This window comes from Belonocnema kinseyi, chromosome 10, assembly GCF_010883055.1.
Source record: "Belonocnema kinseyi isolate 2016_QV_RU_SX_M_011 chromosome 10, B_treatae_v1, whole genome shotgun sequence".
In the NCBI taxonomy this organism is placed as follows: Eukaryota; Metazoa; Arthropoda; class Insecta; order Hymenoptera; family Cynipidae; genus Belonocnema; species Belonocnema kinseyi.
This window is the reverse complement of record NC_046666.1, coordinates 75916633-75935467: the sequence shown is the minus strand read 5'-3', so window position 1 is coordinate 75935467 and position 18835 is coordinate 75916633. Positions and strand designations below refer to the sequence as shown.

Below are 18835 nucleotides of genomic sequence, written 5' to 3'. Positions count from 1 at the left end.
ACAAGTAATTATTTTTAAATTAATTTGCTATATCATCAGAGATCATGGACATAGGAAACAAGGGACTAGGCATGCCATTGCGGGGGTGATTCAATGAGGGGGAGGTCCGCCACCTTTGATGTCCCGCGACAAACATGGCAGCGCCCACATGTTTATATTTTCATGCACAGTTTGTCGGCAAAAACGCTCGTGTGCATAATCAAATGGCACATCGTAAGATGGCGGTCCTCCCCACTCATGGAATCCCCCCCACTCCCGTGGATTCAACCCCGCTCGACAAGTTAGGATGGCATGCCTAGTCCCTTGTTTCCTATGTCCATGGTGAGGGGCCAATCTTCTGTCGATAAACGTTAAGTAGTTCCGGAATTTTGGTTTTCTACCGTTTTTGAATCCCCTCACCAAATGTTAAGGCAAATTTGAGCGCTTTATAATAAGAATCCGGATGTAGATCAAAGGGTTATTTTCAATAATCAATAAATAAAGTACATTTTATATTAAATTTTTTTTATTCAATGTTAATGTATAAAAATCTACAAAGGTCAAATATACTAGAGAATTATTGAATGATACGTCAATTTTCTTTTTATTATATTTTATGATACAAATAATTCACAAAAAAATGTGTCTATTTTAATTTCTCTTCAAGCCAATTTTTCATAAGAAAGTTCATAAGCTTTTTCATGAGTGTCGGATCCTATTAAGTTTACAAAAACAAAATTAGTCATAGTTTAATATTTTTTATATAGAAATAGCTATATTTCTATATATTTCAGATTTCTGAAAGATTGTTTTTTCATAATTGTCATTTTTTCTCCTTTTTTTGAGAAATTCATTAAGCCGATTTCATCTTTTCCAAATTTCAAAGGACGTAACTTATTATTTTAATTTTTAACCCTCACATTTGAATATCTTTTGAATAAAAATAGATTTAAGATTTCTTTTAATTTTGAATTCAATTTTTAAGCTATTCAACTGTTAAAAATAGTTCTCAATGTCAGTAAATTATAAACCAGTTTCAGTTTTTTCTGGATTATATCAAATTAAAATCTGTTCTCGGACCAGTATTTTTAATTTCGGATTTATTTTATATCAAAATACTTTTAAAAGTTGATCGGTCGTGAAATATGAAGGATGGTAAATTTATTTTTGATATATTTTTAAAATTTGAGTGTTTTTAAAGAAGAATATATGACCGTTTTCTGTGTTTTTTGAAATGATATAAAAAGATTGAATTTCAAACTAGATTTTTTAAACTATAATTTCAAAAATATGTCTGATGAAAATACGATTCCCGCAAGTCGTAAATCTGGAAAAGGTGCAAGTTTCCTCGGAAGGATTTTCCAAAGAATTGTTTTTCAGAAATCTGTAAAATTATCTAATAATTTTATTACCGAAATAATTAATCTCTGAAAAAAATCTGTCACAAAAATTTTTATAATTTACATAAATTTTTTTAATCTTCCAAAAGCAAAAAAATATCTTCGACGTTATTTTACTGTTCGCATGCAATTCCAAAACGACTGAAATTTTTTTTATTTTAAAGTAATTAATTGAGCCTTTCAAACATAATATAAGAGAAGATAAATTATTATGAAAAAGCAAATCGTTCTTTATTGGTAAAATATCTCCACTATCGTACATTGTATTATTTCGACTTACACTTACGAAGAAACGAATACAAACAAGAAAAGCCTGTTTCTCAATTTCACTAATAACATAAATATAATTTAATACCATTGAATTTAATTTAACATCGAATCGTTATAAATATATTATATATAGAACACATTATATTCAATGGAATTTCGCGATTTACATATTTTTAGTTCATAAATACTACATATCTAAACAGATGTTTTTGACAGTCAGGAAAACCCCTATTGCATTTTCAATCAATTATAGCACCCAGACAAATTATTATTTGATTTAAACCAAATTATTTTCTTGGCCAGTTTAAAATATTTATTTCACTTAATAATTCGATTAGATTCTACCAATTTTTATTAGTTCAGTCTACCAGAAAAATTGGCGGAAAAAAAAGTTTGGTTTAATAAACCAAAAATTTGGTCGATAATAAATTATAGGTTTAATTGAAACCAAACTTTCTCTGAGTGAGTATAAAAGCAAATACTATAGATTTTTACAAATAATCACCGAAATTTCATCACAAAAACGTTCACGCACGATTAGACTACCACGATTATTTGTAAAAATACTCGCCTAGATCTCCAAATAATAAAAATATATATTCTTTTTTAGCCATTCCTGAGTTTTTTTGCTCCCAGTCTAACATTAATTTATTTGATAATACTTTTATTTTTCAAACAGTTCGAGCCAATTGGGCGCTTATTTATTTTCTAGAAAATCCGAACTTGGTCGACCCTGGGGTTCCAGTCGAAGTCTGCAAAATCGGTTTCGAGGTGCTCGAGTGCGTAGGTCCCCTGAGTGAAGTGTTGGGTCCAAAGGTATTTCTTTTAGAAAGCAAAGGACTATTTGTTACACTATTAGAGATTCCTCTTTTTGCAGAAAGGGCAACTTTATCACCCAGAGTTGTGCTATTCACAGAGATAGACGAACGAATTTTTGGCGCAGGTGGTTTTGGAGGAATCGCCTTTAAAGGTACAGTGACTGTGTTGATGGTTTTTCGTCGCAGTGGATATGATAATTCACTACCTGGTCCTGTTGGAGGTCTTTCTGTCGTTTTTCGAGGCATTGATGCTGGTACACTTCTTCGAGTCGGTGGTGCTTTTGGGGGAAGCGTTTTTTGAGAAGCTCGAGTGGAAACCGAGCAAGCAGATCCAGGTCGAGATGTTGGTTTATGACTCGGTGAAGCAGTAGCTGTTGTACTTACACTTAGAGGTGGTGGATTGTCAAAGAATTCGTCTAAAAACAGAGATACCAATCAAGGATTTTCAAACAATTTTGTCATTTTCGCTGACAGGGAAGCAAGATTTGATAACCACTTTTTTTCAGCCACCATAAAGGATGAATATTTAATCCATAAGGACGAATTTATCATTAAAAAAGTTGATTTTTCAACAAAATAATTGAATTTTCAACAAAATAATTAAAATTTCAACAAAATAGTTCGAATATTAAAGAAATAGCTAATTTTTTAACCAGCAAAGATGAATTTTCAAACAAAAAGAGTAATTTTCTACTAGAAAATAAGAATAAGAAAAAGTTATTTTTTAAGCTAAAAAGTCAAATGTTTAAAAAAACACAATTGACTTTTAGACTCGAACAGATGTATTTTCAACAAGAAATACAATTTTTTATCAATATAGATTAATTTCTAACCAAATAATAGCATTTTTAACTAAACATGAGCTTTTGATAAAAAATGGAACAGGTACATTTTGCGTTAAATAAATTAATGTAAAAAAATGACTTGTGTAACAGTTAAATTTAACTAAAAAAGACAAAAATTTAAGAAAATAGTTGAATCCTCAACTAAAAAGACAAATTTAATTTTCTACTCGAAAGTAGGAATTATCAACAACAACCAATAAATTATTGTAAAAACAATAATTCAAATTACATCAACAAAATGTCAATATCAAGAAGCAGCTTCAAATCCAAAATGATGAAATGAAGAAGTATGATTATAATATATTCGAATTAATTTTTAACATTTTATGTAAAAAAGATTTTAACTTAAATAAAAAGAAGCTAAATTCTACCAAATACGATTTTTTAAATGAAATTATCAATTTTCAACCAAAGGTTACATTCTTAACAGCTAAGGATGAATTTTCTACCAAAATAGATGAGTTTATAAACAAATAGGTGAACTTTCCACTAAAAAGTTAAATTTTCAAACAAAAAGGATCAATTCTCAACGAAAAATGTAATTGATCATTTTTCAACCAAGAAAGAATTCATTTTAAATAATAAAAAAAATGTAAACCAAAGTAATGAATTTTTAACTAAAATTATTTATCTTGAAAAAAATTTAGTTTTGAACAAAATAGTTCCACATTTGACTAAATAATTGAAACTTTGATGTAAGGCTATTCAGAGAAAAAAACAATCATCAATTATAATTGCTTGAAAGTATCTGGTCAACAACGTAAAACCAGAATAAAACATTTAACTGGGTAATTTAATTTTCAACGAAAAAGATTGATTTTAATTTTTTTTTAATTCAGGTTCTACAAAAATGATTTTTTAACAAAATAAAAAAATTTTCAACTAAAAAAGATGAATTTTTAAATAAAGAAGATCAATTTTCAATGAAATAGTGAAATTATGGACCAGAAATGAATATTTAACCGAAAAGGTGAATTTTTAACCACATAATCGAAGATAAATTGACTTTGGTGGTTTTGCCAGTCTGCTAAACACCCTGATTTAAGGTATTTATCGTGACAAAAATCCTGTTTATGAAAAAAATGTTTATGATTTTAAGAATTGAAATGATATTTAGAGTCATGTCTTATGAAAGAAAGAGTATTCTTTTCAACTGCAAAGAAAACATGGTTAAAATAAATGTTTTTTGTCATTTAAAAAAAAAAATGCATTACAAATTATGTTTATTATTTAAAATTATACCGTTAGCAACATTATTTTGGGTTTTAAAATCACAGAAAAACTACATTTCTCAAATTTCTGATTTTTGGCACATTTAACTGAGGAATAATAATCAAGATATAGGCATCCGAAAAATGGAAAGCCAATTTATTTTTACGTTACATATTCAAAGTATGTAGAAATAAATTTTCAAAGATTTTGCTCACATCTGTGCAAATACTTTAAAACAAATTTAGATTATTTTAAATGTTATGCACTTATTCTTCTTTTGTATCTTTATCTTTTTTTTTAATTTTAATTTTCTGGAATTAAACGATCAGCGTGAGGTCTAGAATTTTTAAATAAAAATTCTATAACTACACTCAGAAATTCAATTAGAATCTGTGACACAAAATGTCATCAAATGGTAACAAAATATTAAAATAGCACTTCCATATGATATATATATATATATATTTTTAATTATGACTATTTTGTTGATATTTTTAAAAATTTATGCCACTAATGTCAATATTTTTTGTCTCTCAAGTGAGTCCGAAACCTGCGATTTATATTTTTCATGTCTTTAAGTGGGTTGAATGACCCCAAATATTAGTACATAGTAAAATACAAAATTGATCGTATACAATATTGGCCATTGAAATATTAGAAGTTATGGTACATACTGTTTAAAGACAAAGTGGATGAAGTCATTGGGGTCTTTCTAGTCATGATCCGGATTGCTCTATCCAAACTGTGATAAGCCTTCAATACAAAATCACCGATACCCAATTTTTCATCTTCACTTTCTATAGAAATATGCCCCAAAGAATCGCACATTTCATCCACGGGGGTTGGAGATTGAAACCTGTTTGGTGAATGTGTTCCCGAATCTATATCCAAATCCATATGCCAGGTTTGTTGTCTTTGCAAAGGTTTGCCTGGCACTTTGGGTTCATTGGTGTCTTTGGAATTGTTATCATTATTTTCGTTAAAGGTCGTTGGAAACAGATTCTGAAAACGAAAATTGACTGTCAGATTTTCAGTTTTATTCAGTTTTTAGATGATTGGACGAAAATAAATTAAATAAGTAACAATTAAAGTAACCTTAGATGTAAGAAGTTTGTTTCTAGGAGATACAACTCGAGCCGATTTAATGTTTGGTTGAGTGTGGCTGCGATGAATTCCATCTTTGGATTCTGATCTCCTCAAAGGACTTTCAGTAATTTCTACATTTCCCAGGGCAGATAAATTAAGATCATTGCAAGAATTTGCAGTGGCGAGCGGCGAGGGAGCACTCATAATTTTAAAAAGTCGATAGACCACATCCCTTACAACATTGTTCACTCCCTTAGGAATCGACGGCAGAAGGTTACTTCCACTATCTTCATATTTGGAGCTGCTTATACTGTCCTAAAAAAAATGATTGAGTTGAGTTTTAAAAGGCACAATACACAATTTGAAAATTAATCATTTTTTACGAATTAGTTTCAAGGTCTTACAGAAATGGCTTACATAAATCACAGTTTAAGTACAAAAATCAGCAAAATGCTTTGAATATCACTTGATACTACACCATGATACTGATTAATCATATTTATCATCATTATTGAAATTTCTATAACTTCAATTTATAATTATAGTTTTCAAGTTGCAATTGTCAAACAATTCAATTTTTGAGCCCTTGAAACTAAAGCTTTTTTTCAAAAGCAAAATAAAGAATGGAGGTAAAAAAATGTGACTGAGTGTGACTGAATGTGAAAAGCTTATGTTTTTTCTTTGAATGCCTTCAGGTTAAAAATCATAATTTTAATCATTACTCGTAAATTTGTTTTTAGAGTATAGCCTGAAATATTTTAGAATTCTATTGAGAATTTGACTTCTAATTCTGTGCAATAATTTTTAATTGATAACGATATTGATTTAATAATTTAAAATTGAAATGTTTCCAAATATATAACAGTATTGATATTATTATATTGTATTTAATAATTTCATATTTAAACATTCTAAATTATTTGCTTTCAATTTTAGTATCTGATGTGAATTTAATAATAAAATTTAGATTTAAATTAAATTTCTTTTTATATAGCAATATCCCAAAATATAAAACAATCCAAACAAATTAAAAAAATAATTTCGAATTGCAATTGTGCAATTTCAAAAATTGTTTTGAATTTGTGTTGCAATTTGAACATTTTTTTGTTTGGTAGTGCAATTTCAAAAATTGGAATCAGCGATATTTTTTGTGCTTTTTTCTTTTTTTGATTCTGTAGTATATCTTAAAATTTTCTGATTTTCAGTTAAAGATTTAAAAAAAAATTAATCATTTAAAACTGAAAAATATTTTATAGGAAGATTTCAAACATGCATAATAATACTAACAGCGATCTTAAACGTCAAACAATTTTAAATTCAAAAGTTGAACATTTTGTTTAAAATAAAAAGGGATATAAATAGAACTATCTGAAATTCATGCCTCATTAACTAAATAATTTAACTAATATTGAATAACTACAATTTTAGCATTCTGAATTTTGCATATATAATTGAAGTGGTTGAATTTTTAAATTTTTACTCAACTATTTTACTATTTTACTATTTTCAAGTTTTTAATTGTTTACATTTAAAAAACACTTTTTAATTTATAAAAGTTTAAATATCATATTTCTTGGCAATTATAATTTCATCAGTTTTAAAAAAAAGTACGAATTAAAACAATGTTCAAAATTTCGTAATAAAATTGTTTTCGTTAAAAAATAAAAAATATTTCCAGTTTGAAGGGTAAAAATGACTTTGAAACCGTTATTTTAGTTTTGAATTTTAGATTGTTAAATTTTAGGCACTTCGAATTAACAATTACTTGAATTTAAATATTAAAAATTTTCAATATTTCAATTCTGAAACTCTTAATTATAAATAAATACAGTTTCAATTCATCTAAATTTTCAATTGTCCAGTTGTCAACATTCTAATCTGACATTATTCAATAATGTTGAACTTTTTGAAATTGTATTATTTTCCAAATTTTCAACTGAAATCATTGAATTTCAACAATTTTCGATTCTAAGTACAAAATTTTTTTAACCGCTTTGGTTTGGAAATAATAAAAGTTTACTTCGTTGAAATTTCTTCAATATTCCAAAAAGACTCTTGGACGAATTCAAAATTTAAGGAATACCAAGTTGGAACTAGTTCCAGTTAGTTTAATCATTTGAATCCGAAATCGATTTAAAACTGATAACATTTTAATCGCCAAGAATTGTGATAGTAAAGGCTCTTTTACACCTTACGTTAATTGGTCGTTGGCCCACCAACATATCGGAATATCCATTCACACCTTCGAAAAATTCAGTTAAATACAGAAATATTTTAGTTACCTTCTGAAACTCAGTGAAAGTTTAATAAAATATTAGGAGATTGCATTGAATTTGCCGGAGGTGTGAATGGATATTTCAATATCTTGGTCGGTTGACGACCGAATGACGAAAGGTGTAAAAGAGGCTTAATACTTTTAAAAATCCAACAATTTCCATTTTAAATTCAAAATTAAAACTTACGAACAAGGAAAATTTAAAATTCATAAAGAAAAAATGCAATCATTCAAAATTAAAGGAATTATTTAATCATTGAAGTACAATTTTAGATAGTTATATTGCTATCTATTTGGATTTGAATGAACACAATTCCCAAATTTTGAATTTAAAATTGTTTGATTTTTAACACTTCCTTTAGAATTATTATTAATGCGTGAAATCTTCCATTCAACATTTCTAAATTCGAAATGATTCATTTTTTATAACCTTCAACTGAAAATCGGATAATTTTAATATATTGTATTGCAAAATAAAAATAAAATATAAAAGAATAAAAAAAAATGGATATGGTTCCAATTTTCAGAATTGCAAAATTTTAAGCAATTGATTTCAATTTTTTTTTTAAAGTTGAGTTCGAATTGTTTGTTATTTTGGAAAATTAGGAAATGAAAAATAATTCAATTTAAATATAAAATCGATTGCTAATTTCAGATCAATATAACATTTCAGAGACTTTTGACGGATGAATATTAATTACAGATTTTAAGCGATGTTCCGTATAATTAATTATTTAATGGAAATGAATTAACCAGATAAGAACAAAATGATTTCTTTTAAATAATAAAGTTATTCTAGTAATTGAGAAGATCCTTACATTATTGGTGTGACCTGTACCGCAAATACTCCACAATGATCCTTCTTTAACGTCTTTACTGCTTGGACACTGACAATCAATTCCATCCATTTCTAAGACGGCTTTCATTTGTGAAGAACCGCACTGTATTGTCACCTTGATAGATTCATTTGGTAGTGAATTTTCTGCCTTCGATAGTTCACTTTTCTCAAATTCTCGAAGTTGAAAACCAACTGCTTGAAAAAGCATCACCAGGCTCGGAACATCAGGCTTCACCGAAGTCTGAAATCAAATTTAATTACAGGATTCTTAGTTCCATTAGAAATTAGGTCAATTATAGGTCACCATAATAATGAAAATTTATTTTACAAATTAAAAAATTTGAGTTTACAAAATATTAGGTACTTTATACTTTTGAAATTGGCAAAATGTAAGAACGCTCAAAATTAGGTTCGTCCACGCAGAGCCGCCACCAAGGTAAATTAAAAAATGGAATTCGCCATATTTTTTTTCTAATTTTATGCTAAAAAATTTTTTTTGCCCTTTAAATTTCGGAGAGAAGGGTGACAGCGCTAGGAGGTCAGACGTCCACTCAGCGCCGCCACCTACGAAAACTCAGTAAACATTATTATAATGCGATGAACGAATAGTGGAGATTTTTTTGCTCTCTTATGACATATATTACGTTTCCCAACAAACTACCCCTAAGTCTTACACAACTACCCGCCGTAATCAAAAAACGTTTTAAAAGTGGAAAAACCAATTTCAACAATCCCAAACATGATTTAGGGCTCCAAATTAATCAAATGACACTTAAAAATTTCCTCCTCTTTATCATTTCTCCCAAAAGCTACCCTTCCACGTTGACAATTTTTTTGCTCTTTTCTGTTCTCCGATAATATATAATACGTTCCCATAAAACTACCCTTAAGTCATACATACCTATCCCTCGAGATCAAAAACGTTTTAAGAGTTGGAAAACCACATTGAACAACGTGAAAATTATTTAGAACTCCAAATTAACTACATGAAACTTGAGAATATCCAAATATTTATAATTTCCCCGAAAAACTATCCTTCCACGTGAACATATATATGTATGAAAGAAGGATAAAAATAGTACAAAGGGTTCGGAAAAAGAATCGGAAAGGGCTATGTGAACTTTGCTTCCGTTTCTTTTCAAACGTCGAGTTGTCCCACGAATCTTTGCGATTCTTTCCGAATGTCTCTTTCTTCTACTTCTTTCCGATCAGTGCAGAGTGTCCCTCTAATTAGCCTCTATTTCATTATGTTTATATATTTATTTATTGAATATATACATATATAATTAATAGATCATATATTTCACATTGCACATTTATTCAGAAAAACTCGGAAAGAAATTGGAACGAACAAAAACAGTGGGACACAGGAGAAAAATCGGAAAGAATCGGAAAGGTACTTTCTTTCCGATTCTTCTACTAGGGGTATTATATATTATCGGAGAGTCAAAAAATATCAACTGTCAGTGTTTTCTAAGTTGTGTTATTTTTTATGTTTTTTTTTCATACATATATGTTTCGCTGTATGCGTTCACGTGGAAGAGTAGTTTTTTTGGGAAATGATAAAGAGAGGGAAATTTGCAAGTGTCATTTAATTAATTTGGAGCCCTGAATCATGTTTATATGGTTGAAGGTGGGTTTCTCATTGTTCAAGGTGTTTTTCCAACTTTTAAAACGTTTTTGATCACGAGGAGTGGGTATGTATGAATTAGGGGTCTTTTTGTGGAACGTATTATATATCATCAGAGAGCAAAAAAAAGGCAAAAAAAATCTCCACTAATCTTTCATCTCATTATAATAATGTTTAGTGAGTTTTCGTATGTATAGTATGTATATAAATTTTCAAATGAATGTAACGATAGAGGAGCGTTGGTAATTTTTTGAACGGCCCCTGAATGAATAGGTACATTACAATTTCAAACGCTCGGATTTAAGCCGGTTCCAATTTTGAAGATTGGAACAGGAAAGTATTCAATTTTACAACTATTAAATCTTGAAAACCATAGATTTTAATGTATTTTAGAATCAGTTATCTGTTTGAAATCGGGAAAGTGCACGAAGAATGAAATATGAAAACGCGTACAAAAATTAGCAAGTTTAAAATTAGAAAATATTTCGACACAATCGGAAAATATGAGTACTAGGATTGAAGAAATTAGCTGAAATTCTGTTTCTTAGAACATTCTATTTTCTCTTAAACAATATAAATTTCCGTTAAGTTAAATGAAATAAAGGATAATTTTTTATGTTGCACGATTTTGCATTCCAACAAAATCGCAGAGCCTGAAAATGAAACAACCCTTCGCTTTTAAATATTTGGAGGTTTTGAATTTTTAGAGTTGTAAGTTTTGTAGTTTTTCGCAGTTGTTCAACATTCATAGACCGGAATTTAAAAAAAGTTCTTCTTCAGTCAGATTGATCTTTATAGCATATATTTTATCACCCTGTATAATTCCTAAAAAATCATATTTTAAAGTTGAAATTTGCAGACTTTTTTATTCGCATAGATTCCAATGAATGGTGTCAATATAGACTTGCTATGTACGGAAGCAACTTTAATATGCTTACCACACCAGGGGGCCTAGGCCCTTTTGAAAAGGATTTTTTTTTAGTTTTTCTCCAAAACTGTAGTTCAGATAAAATATAGCAGGAGGAAAGTTTTTTTTTTTTAATGAGATAACACAGTTCTGCTCCTATTTATTTTGGGTTTCTGTTTAGTTTTGTTATGGCTCTCTAGGTAAAATTTTGAAAGGAGAAAGTGTTGTCATGCTGAAAAAAACGCAGTATAGATCTTAGTTTAAAAAGTTTTGGTATTTGGAGTTTTTTCTGAAATAATTCATCGGGTGAAATTTTACAAGAGGAAAGAGTATTTGCTTCGCTCGAAGTAACCCAGTATAAATCTTGAAGTTTTGGTTCTTAAAAAATTTTTTTCTAAACAATTGTGAAATTTTACAAGACAAAAAAAAAGTTTGTTCCGCTGAGGATAACCCATTACCTCTTTTATTTAGTCTGAATTGAGAAATTATATGTATTTTTTTCGAATATGGTTCTCAAGTTAAAAATTGTAAAGGAGAACACGTGTTTTTGACTGAAAATAACCCATTACAGCTCAGTTTAAAATGTATTTCCAATATTTTTCGAAAAAGGTTGATTAATTCAAATATGATAAAAGGAAAATAATTCAAATATGACAAAAGGAAAAAAAGTGTTTCTTTTGCTAAGAAAACCCCATTACATCTTTCATTTTTTTAACATTAAGAGATCATCGGTTAATTTTTAGTTATTTTTTTTTGTCGTAAATGGTTATCTACATTTACCTTTGAAAGGAGGAAATGTGTTTATTTATCTGGAAATAGCCCAGTACAGCTCTTAGTTTCTCAATATGCTGAAATTTAATGTCCCTTTTGTTTAAACAGGGTTCATAAAGTAAAATATAAAATAACGAAAAAGTGTTTCGCTGAGAATAATTCAGCACAATGCCTCATATATAAAAATTAAGAAATTTTGGTCTTTCAGTGCTTTTTTCCAAATGCAGTTAATTTTATGAGTAAAATGTTTGTTTCGATAAGCCTAAACGGTTAGTTTGCAAGATTAAGAAATTTCGAGTCGCATTTTTTTAGTTTTGTTTTTGAAAGTTTCTATGTGAACAAAAAAATTGGGCTATTCGTATAAAAATTTCGTTATATATTTAGCAATAGCTTCAAATCAATGCCTACAATTAAAAATACTATAGTTAGAGAAAGACATTTTCTCAAAAAGACTTAGAAATCTAAAATTACAATACATTTTATTTTTCTCGATTAATTTATTTATTGGTACCTACTTTTTTTCTTTATTAATAAAATAGAATGTCTATAGAGTTTTTTATGAAATTTGGATTCAAATAAATTTTTGTCGTTGAAAAACTACAAAGTTTAATTTTGTGCTTATTAAATTCAAGATGTAAATATAAAACTGAAATTTAAACATTTTCAATTTTAATATTTAGATGGTAGCATATTACTCACCTGTTTAATTTGAGGCTCTTCGGCCTTCGGAATTCCGTTTTTATTACTCGAAACTGCTGATTGTTGTATAATACACGACTCGACATGTTTGCATTTGCTCCGAACGCAATTATTAAGATGCAGATTTGAACAATTTTTTCGTACACTCGCAGTTACTGAAAGTAAATTTGAAAGAGTTTCTGCTACAAGAATGTTCCTCTGTTTTCTTTTCGACTTGCGAATCAGAAAGGAAAAAAATTTCACAAGCAATCGTTTTACAAAATGAAAAATTGCAAAAAACATTTTTGACTCATAAATAACAACATAAATAAAAACAAAAACGAAAACAAAAATGACCACAAAATATACAATTTGTGAAATTTATTTCTGAAGGGCTTCAGAGAAGAGACTTCGGAAAGAGAGGTTGTCTCCAAAGAGGGATAGACCAGACTGACTAGTAGGTACTAAATTGCTTTTCAGTTTGTCGATGCGGTTGAAATGAGACTAGGTACATTTCAAATCTTTAAGGGATTAGATTTTAGAACAACAGTCGCCTGCAGTGGTCATTTAGGTAGCAGACCTGGTACGTGCAAAATGACAGTTTCTTACACTATACCCTTAGAAAGTTTGATTTTCGCAATTTTAATATTTTAAACTGTGCATTTGAATAGTTTTTGATCATTTAGAAAATATCCACAGCGGGTTATTAGGCTGGGCTTAATGTTGGGATTTCATTCGCGCCCCATTTGGAGTGGCGCCCCTCAAGGTGCTGGATTCTAAAAATTTACTTCGAAAATTATATAAAGATGAATTAAACGTAAAATATCACTGATGAGTAACGGACAAAAAAAAGAAACTAATTTATTCTTATTTTTTTCTAATCAGTTTTAGTTTGTTGAGAGCTGAGACCCGGTTTCCACCCACGCCCTTAGGCGCCCGATTAATATTGACAAATAAAATATTTTGATTATGCTTTTTTTAATTAATATAAAAACTATGTAACGTAATAATTCTTTTATTAATTTTATTCTTGAATATTCAAGCTAAATCTTGGGCTCATTTTATAAATCGAATTCTGCGATATAATTTTATGTATTCGACGACAGTTTGGAAAGCAAGAAAAATAATATTTCCAAATTTTATTAAATATTTAATTTTGGGGTTATCTTACACATATTTTTATAATTTAATATTTTAAAATATGAAGGCGAAAATAAATTTTCGAACAAAAATAAATATACCTAAACTTTTTGTTGGTAATGTACACATTTCACTTTTCAAACGTAATTTTCCGTTTAAGAGACATTATGAGGATATTAACACTGAAGGTAACGACAACAGGTAGCTGCCCGCCTTAATCCTGGGACTAACAATGAGAATAGAATCCAAATGACAATAAACGTAATCCTTACTAGCAGCTGAAAATTTCAGGAAATGCGGACATTGGGTCTTTTTTATTGTTCCTGGAAATTCAAATTACTCAAGTTCATTTCTGACCCTTCTTTGAATTTTAAATTTATTAGTTGCATATTAGATTATCATCTCACCCACTTTTAATTCCTCCTAGAGGTAGCTTTGTAGCCGTTCCAATTTCAAATATTTTTTTCGGATGGTGTGTGGACGTCGCCCTGTTTGGTTTCAAAAAATACGGGGGTGGTCACCTCGAGCTTTACGTATGGGGGAGGGGGGTATCAGGAAAAAGCATGAAGTATTTTTTAAACATTATATTTCATTTTAGCACTTGATATGTTTTAAAAATGGATTTTTTTCTATAGCAAAACCCTTTCAATTGACATAATTGAAATTTGATGCATGAAGATAAAATATTGATTGGCTGGAATTGAATCGATTTACCTATATTATTAATAAGTTTTATTGATAATGAAGGCAGTAATAGTCATTTTAATATTTTAAAAATCGAACTGTGTTATGGCCGTTATGGAATTTTTCGCAAGAATTTTTCCAGCTCGTTACGGAAAATTCCGCAATACTAGGTGCCTTTAAAAATCAGTTTCATTTTTTATTTCAGTTTTTTTCATTTACATAATTACAAGTTGATATACGAATTAAAAAGACTGTTTGAGTGGAGATAAATCGATTGATCTATTATATTGAAACATTTTATAGAACATTAAGAAAGTTATAGGAATTTATAAAATAAAAATTTTAACAGTAAACGTTTTTTCATCAAAATAATTCAAAGCTGATGCAAGAATAGAAAAGATACCTCTATTCCAGACGCATTAATTGATTTATAGTATTAATGAACGTTTTTAAATGAAACATCATTCATGCTTCACCCATTAGGAAACAAATACTTTTGCGATTCAATCATAATCTGGAAGCAAAGTGGTCATAAAATGAGCACTATAAAGTTATACATTAGGCTGGTCCAAAAATGCATTCCAAAATTTGTTTTTACTCTAGAGGAAAAGACACCTCCCCCCCCCCAGTTTTCATCTCCGGAGAAAGAAGATTCGTATTTTTCTTCTTCAAAATTCGAATATTAACACGTGCCACCGGGCACTTCAAAATCTTATTTAATTAACATGGGGAAATTTTGAATTTTCGAAAAATTGAACTCATGTTTCAGGATTTCATCGAAACGTGATAAGTTCTTCAGGGATTTAAGAGGAATATCTAGGAAATAAAGTCATACTAATAACTTTAATTTCCAACCCACCCCCACCCTGCCCACAGCGTCCCAAATATGAGTCAAAAATAAAAAACTACATTTTTACGTATTGTTGTTACTTTTTAGTCATTACCGTCGTGTTTTTTATTTACCATGACTTTTTAAACAATTTTAAATTGTTTAAACAAATTCAAATTATTTAATCAATTATTTATTCCCATAAAATGTAAAAAATAATCGTAATTTCTGATCGAAATGTAATTGTTTGTCATTGTTTGGAGTAGTGAATTTGTCAAAAAACATTATTTAATTATTTAAACAATTATTTATTGTTTATTTTCAAAACTTCTAAAAATGGAGCCAGAGATGTCCATTTTTTTCAAATTGGTATCCTATGCTACTTTTTGTTAAATAATTACATAATTTTGATCCTAATGTTTAACAAATTTCTATTTGTCTAAACAATTTTTATTTGCTCAAGCAGTTATTTTTCGACAACTAAAAAAATGAAGTAAAACAGAAGACATAGAATGAATTATGTTTTTAAAAGTATTTATGGAAAATAAATTATTTAAACAAATTATATTTGTTTAAGCAATTAAGGAATGGTAAATTTATTCTTTCTATACATTATACAGTCAGAAACATAATTGAATGTATTCTATTTTATTTCATTTTTTAAGTTATCGAAAAAACTGCTTTAGCAAATAAAAATTGTTTAAACAGATATAAGTTTATTAAACATTGGGGGAGGGGGTAAAGGTTTGCACTTCCAAAAAATCGATTTTTTTTATTTGTCTTTTCTGATTGTTAAACATTTCAAGAATATATTCCCAAAATTTTAAGCCGGTCTGAGCAAAACTCTCGACGTTATTGTCTAGTTAGTCTCTTGTCCTCTAGCACTACAGCACTGACAGCTGCGGGCTTCTCAAACTTTAAACGCGTTTTTCTCAAAACTACTTTTTTAAAGTCCGTGTTCACTGCCATTTCAAAACTACTTTACAGATTCAATTCAAACTTGGTAAACATTTTCTATACATAAAATACCTCTTCCCAACGTTTAGTCAAAATTTTTTTGTACATCAAGGGTGTTTGCCACCCCCAAAATGGTGGAATTTTTCATGGAAAATAGCAGATTACACTTTAGATGACCAACAAAATTTTTTTGCTCCAAAAAAAATAATCAGAGAACGTTGGGGGGAGGATTTGATGATACTTTGACTAAATTTAAATGTTTTTTGATTTCCGAAAATTTCCGACCGAGATACTGTGAACACCGCAAATTGTTTGTTTTTTTCTAAGACGTTTTTGGACAATCTCTTTCACCGGCTTATTTTTAAATATTTCTAAATGAAAAAATTACAAAATATTGCCGAAAGTATACTCAATAATGTACAAAAAGTTTAAATACATTTGCTCAATCCATACTCTTAATAAAAATTCGCAAAAAGAGTGTTTTTTTACGCTGACCCCCCCCCCCCCAAAAAGAAATTTATAAAAATTATGTACTTATTCAAAAAAAAGTGCTATAGGATACTAATTTAAAAAGTAAGTTGATACCTCTGGCTCAATTTTTCGCAATTTTGAAAATAGGCAACAAATAATTATTTAAATAATAACATAATGTTTTTAGACAAATTTATTACTCCAAACAATGACAAACAGTTACACTTTAATAAAAAATACGATTATTTTTTTACATTCTTTGGGAATAAATAACTGTTTGAATAATTTAAACCTGTTTCAACAATTAAAAATTTTTTTAAAGTCATGTCAAATATTCAAATTGTCTATTTTTTTATTTAGGACATTATTTATAGATAAATATTACAAAAATATGTGTAAAAATAATTTTACCTTTCACCTGAAAAAATGAATTTTAAAATGATGAAAGTGATAATTGACGGCCGGGATGCAAGAACTGGGCGAGCACTCGAAACGGGGAAAACAATTGTCCAAGTCAAGAAAGTGGGTATGGGAAATTCTGTTTTGAAAAATCTTGTTTAAAAAATTTTACAATATAGAAATGAAAACTGGATTTTTTTTCCGAAGAGGTTTTTTGGTTGCATCGCTTGTTTGAAAAAAAAGAAAATTAAGTTTTTTTCAAAGTTTTTTTTAATTGAAATACTCTGTTCTTTTAGAATCAACTCGCAATAATGTGGCCAGTTCTTATCGTCCAGGCATTACGTCGGAAAAAAGTATGAAATTCCATAATAAATCCAACCTGCAATATTTATAATGAGAAAGTCTCGTTTTGGGGTCCTTTTTGACATATCAAAAATGCTAGAACAGATCAGTCACGAGATATGACCTTGGAAAGTGCATTCTTCATGCATAGAGGCACCTGAGCGTACCGTAAAGTAGAACTACGGTCATATTTCGGAATTTTTGTCACAAATAAGTGTATATGATTCATTTATCATGTATAATACGTCTTTTGACGTTAACAGATAAATAATTGTTCATAACAAAAAATTGCCATTACTACTTATGTTTACTTTTTGGCCATTTTTTAGCATTTTTGTGGCAAAAAAGTCACCGTCATTGCTTAAAAATGTGTAATATGTTTTTTATCCATAAGCAAATAGTTTTATTCATAATTGATTATAACAAAATATTGCTATAACCACTGTTGAGTACTTTTTCACTACTTTTGTTGCAAAAAAGTACTTATAATTGATTAAAAATGTGATATATATTTTTATTAATAAACAGACAGTTTTTTAATAATAAAAAAATATTTTTAATCATTATTTATTATAAAATTTTGTCATAATTATTTTTGAATACTTTTGTAGCACGAAAGCTTTATAATTAATGAGGCAGGAAATGAGGTATTTTGCAAAAACACAACTTCTTCGATTTTAGTCAAAAATGCAACAACAAAAAAATGAAATATTTGAAACCTTACAATTCCCAAAATAATAGGTCTAAAAGATTTTTCTTTTTTTTCGATATACGCAGATTTTTGTAGACTCTATTTCATCCTCTGGCACAATCAACGTTAACTGAACTTGGCAGGACTTATTTGGAAGAAACTAAAGTCCACTTTTTTCCCGTAAAAACAGGAAATTGAGTCTAGTTTCACTCACCTGTGGAAGACTTTTTCGCGCAGTAATTATTTGAAAAAATACACAGTATTTTTTTTAACTTAGTGATTTTTCGCTGAAAATAAAAAAAGGGAGACTTTTCAATGTATCATAACTCGGAACCAATAAAAGTTAACCGATTTTTTTAAACCAAATTTGTTCAGAATTTTGTTTTCTTTTTTCTTTATGTTGGACATTTTGCTCTAAAATGTAATGGGAATTATCCATCCACGCAAAAGTAACTTTTGGAACTGTTAAAAAAAAAAATAAAACCGGGTTTGGCAAATGATCTGTTCTACCATTTTTGATACGAGGGTGGATTGATAAGTTTCCGGCCTGACCAAGAGATGGCGCCACTAGGCCTACCTTGAGGTGGCGTTCTATAGTACCATCCTTAGATAG

The 18835-nt window shown here is 28.8% G+C and overlaps 1 protein-coding gene across 3 annotated transcripts in view; it reads right to left on the bottom strand.

Annotated features, from left to right (window-relative positions):
* Window positions 1–1588: 1588 nt before the first annotated feature.
* Window positions 1589–18835, bottom strand: part of LOC117182011 — a 21123-nt gene continuing 3876 nt past the window's right edge. The window contains exons 1-6 of one of the 3 annotated variants that reach the window (XM_033375030.1): window positions 13951–13980; window positions 12731–12885; window positions 8704–8964; window positions 5620–5925; window positions 5199–5526; window positions 1589–2883 (exon numbers count right to left, since the gene is read on the bottom strand). In XM_033375030.1, coding sequence (XP_033230921.1) covers window positions 2351–2883; window positions 5199–5526; window positions 5620–5925; window positions 8704–8964; window positions 12731–12885; window positions 13951–13978 — 1611 coding nt within the window. In that variant the 5' untranslated portion in view covers window positions 13979–13980 and the 3' untranslated portion in view covers window positions 1589–2350. Of the gene's footprint in view, window positions 2884–5198; window positions 5527–5619; window positions 5926–8703; window positions 8965–12730; window positions 13162–13950; window positions 13981–18835 lie in introns of those variants that run through there. The other 2 variants (XM_033375029.1, XM_033375031.1) reach the window with 2 other exon arrangements.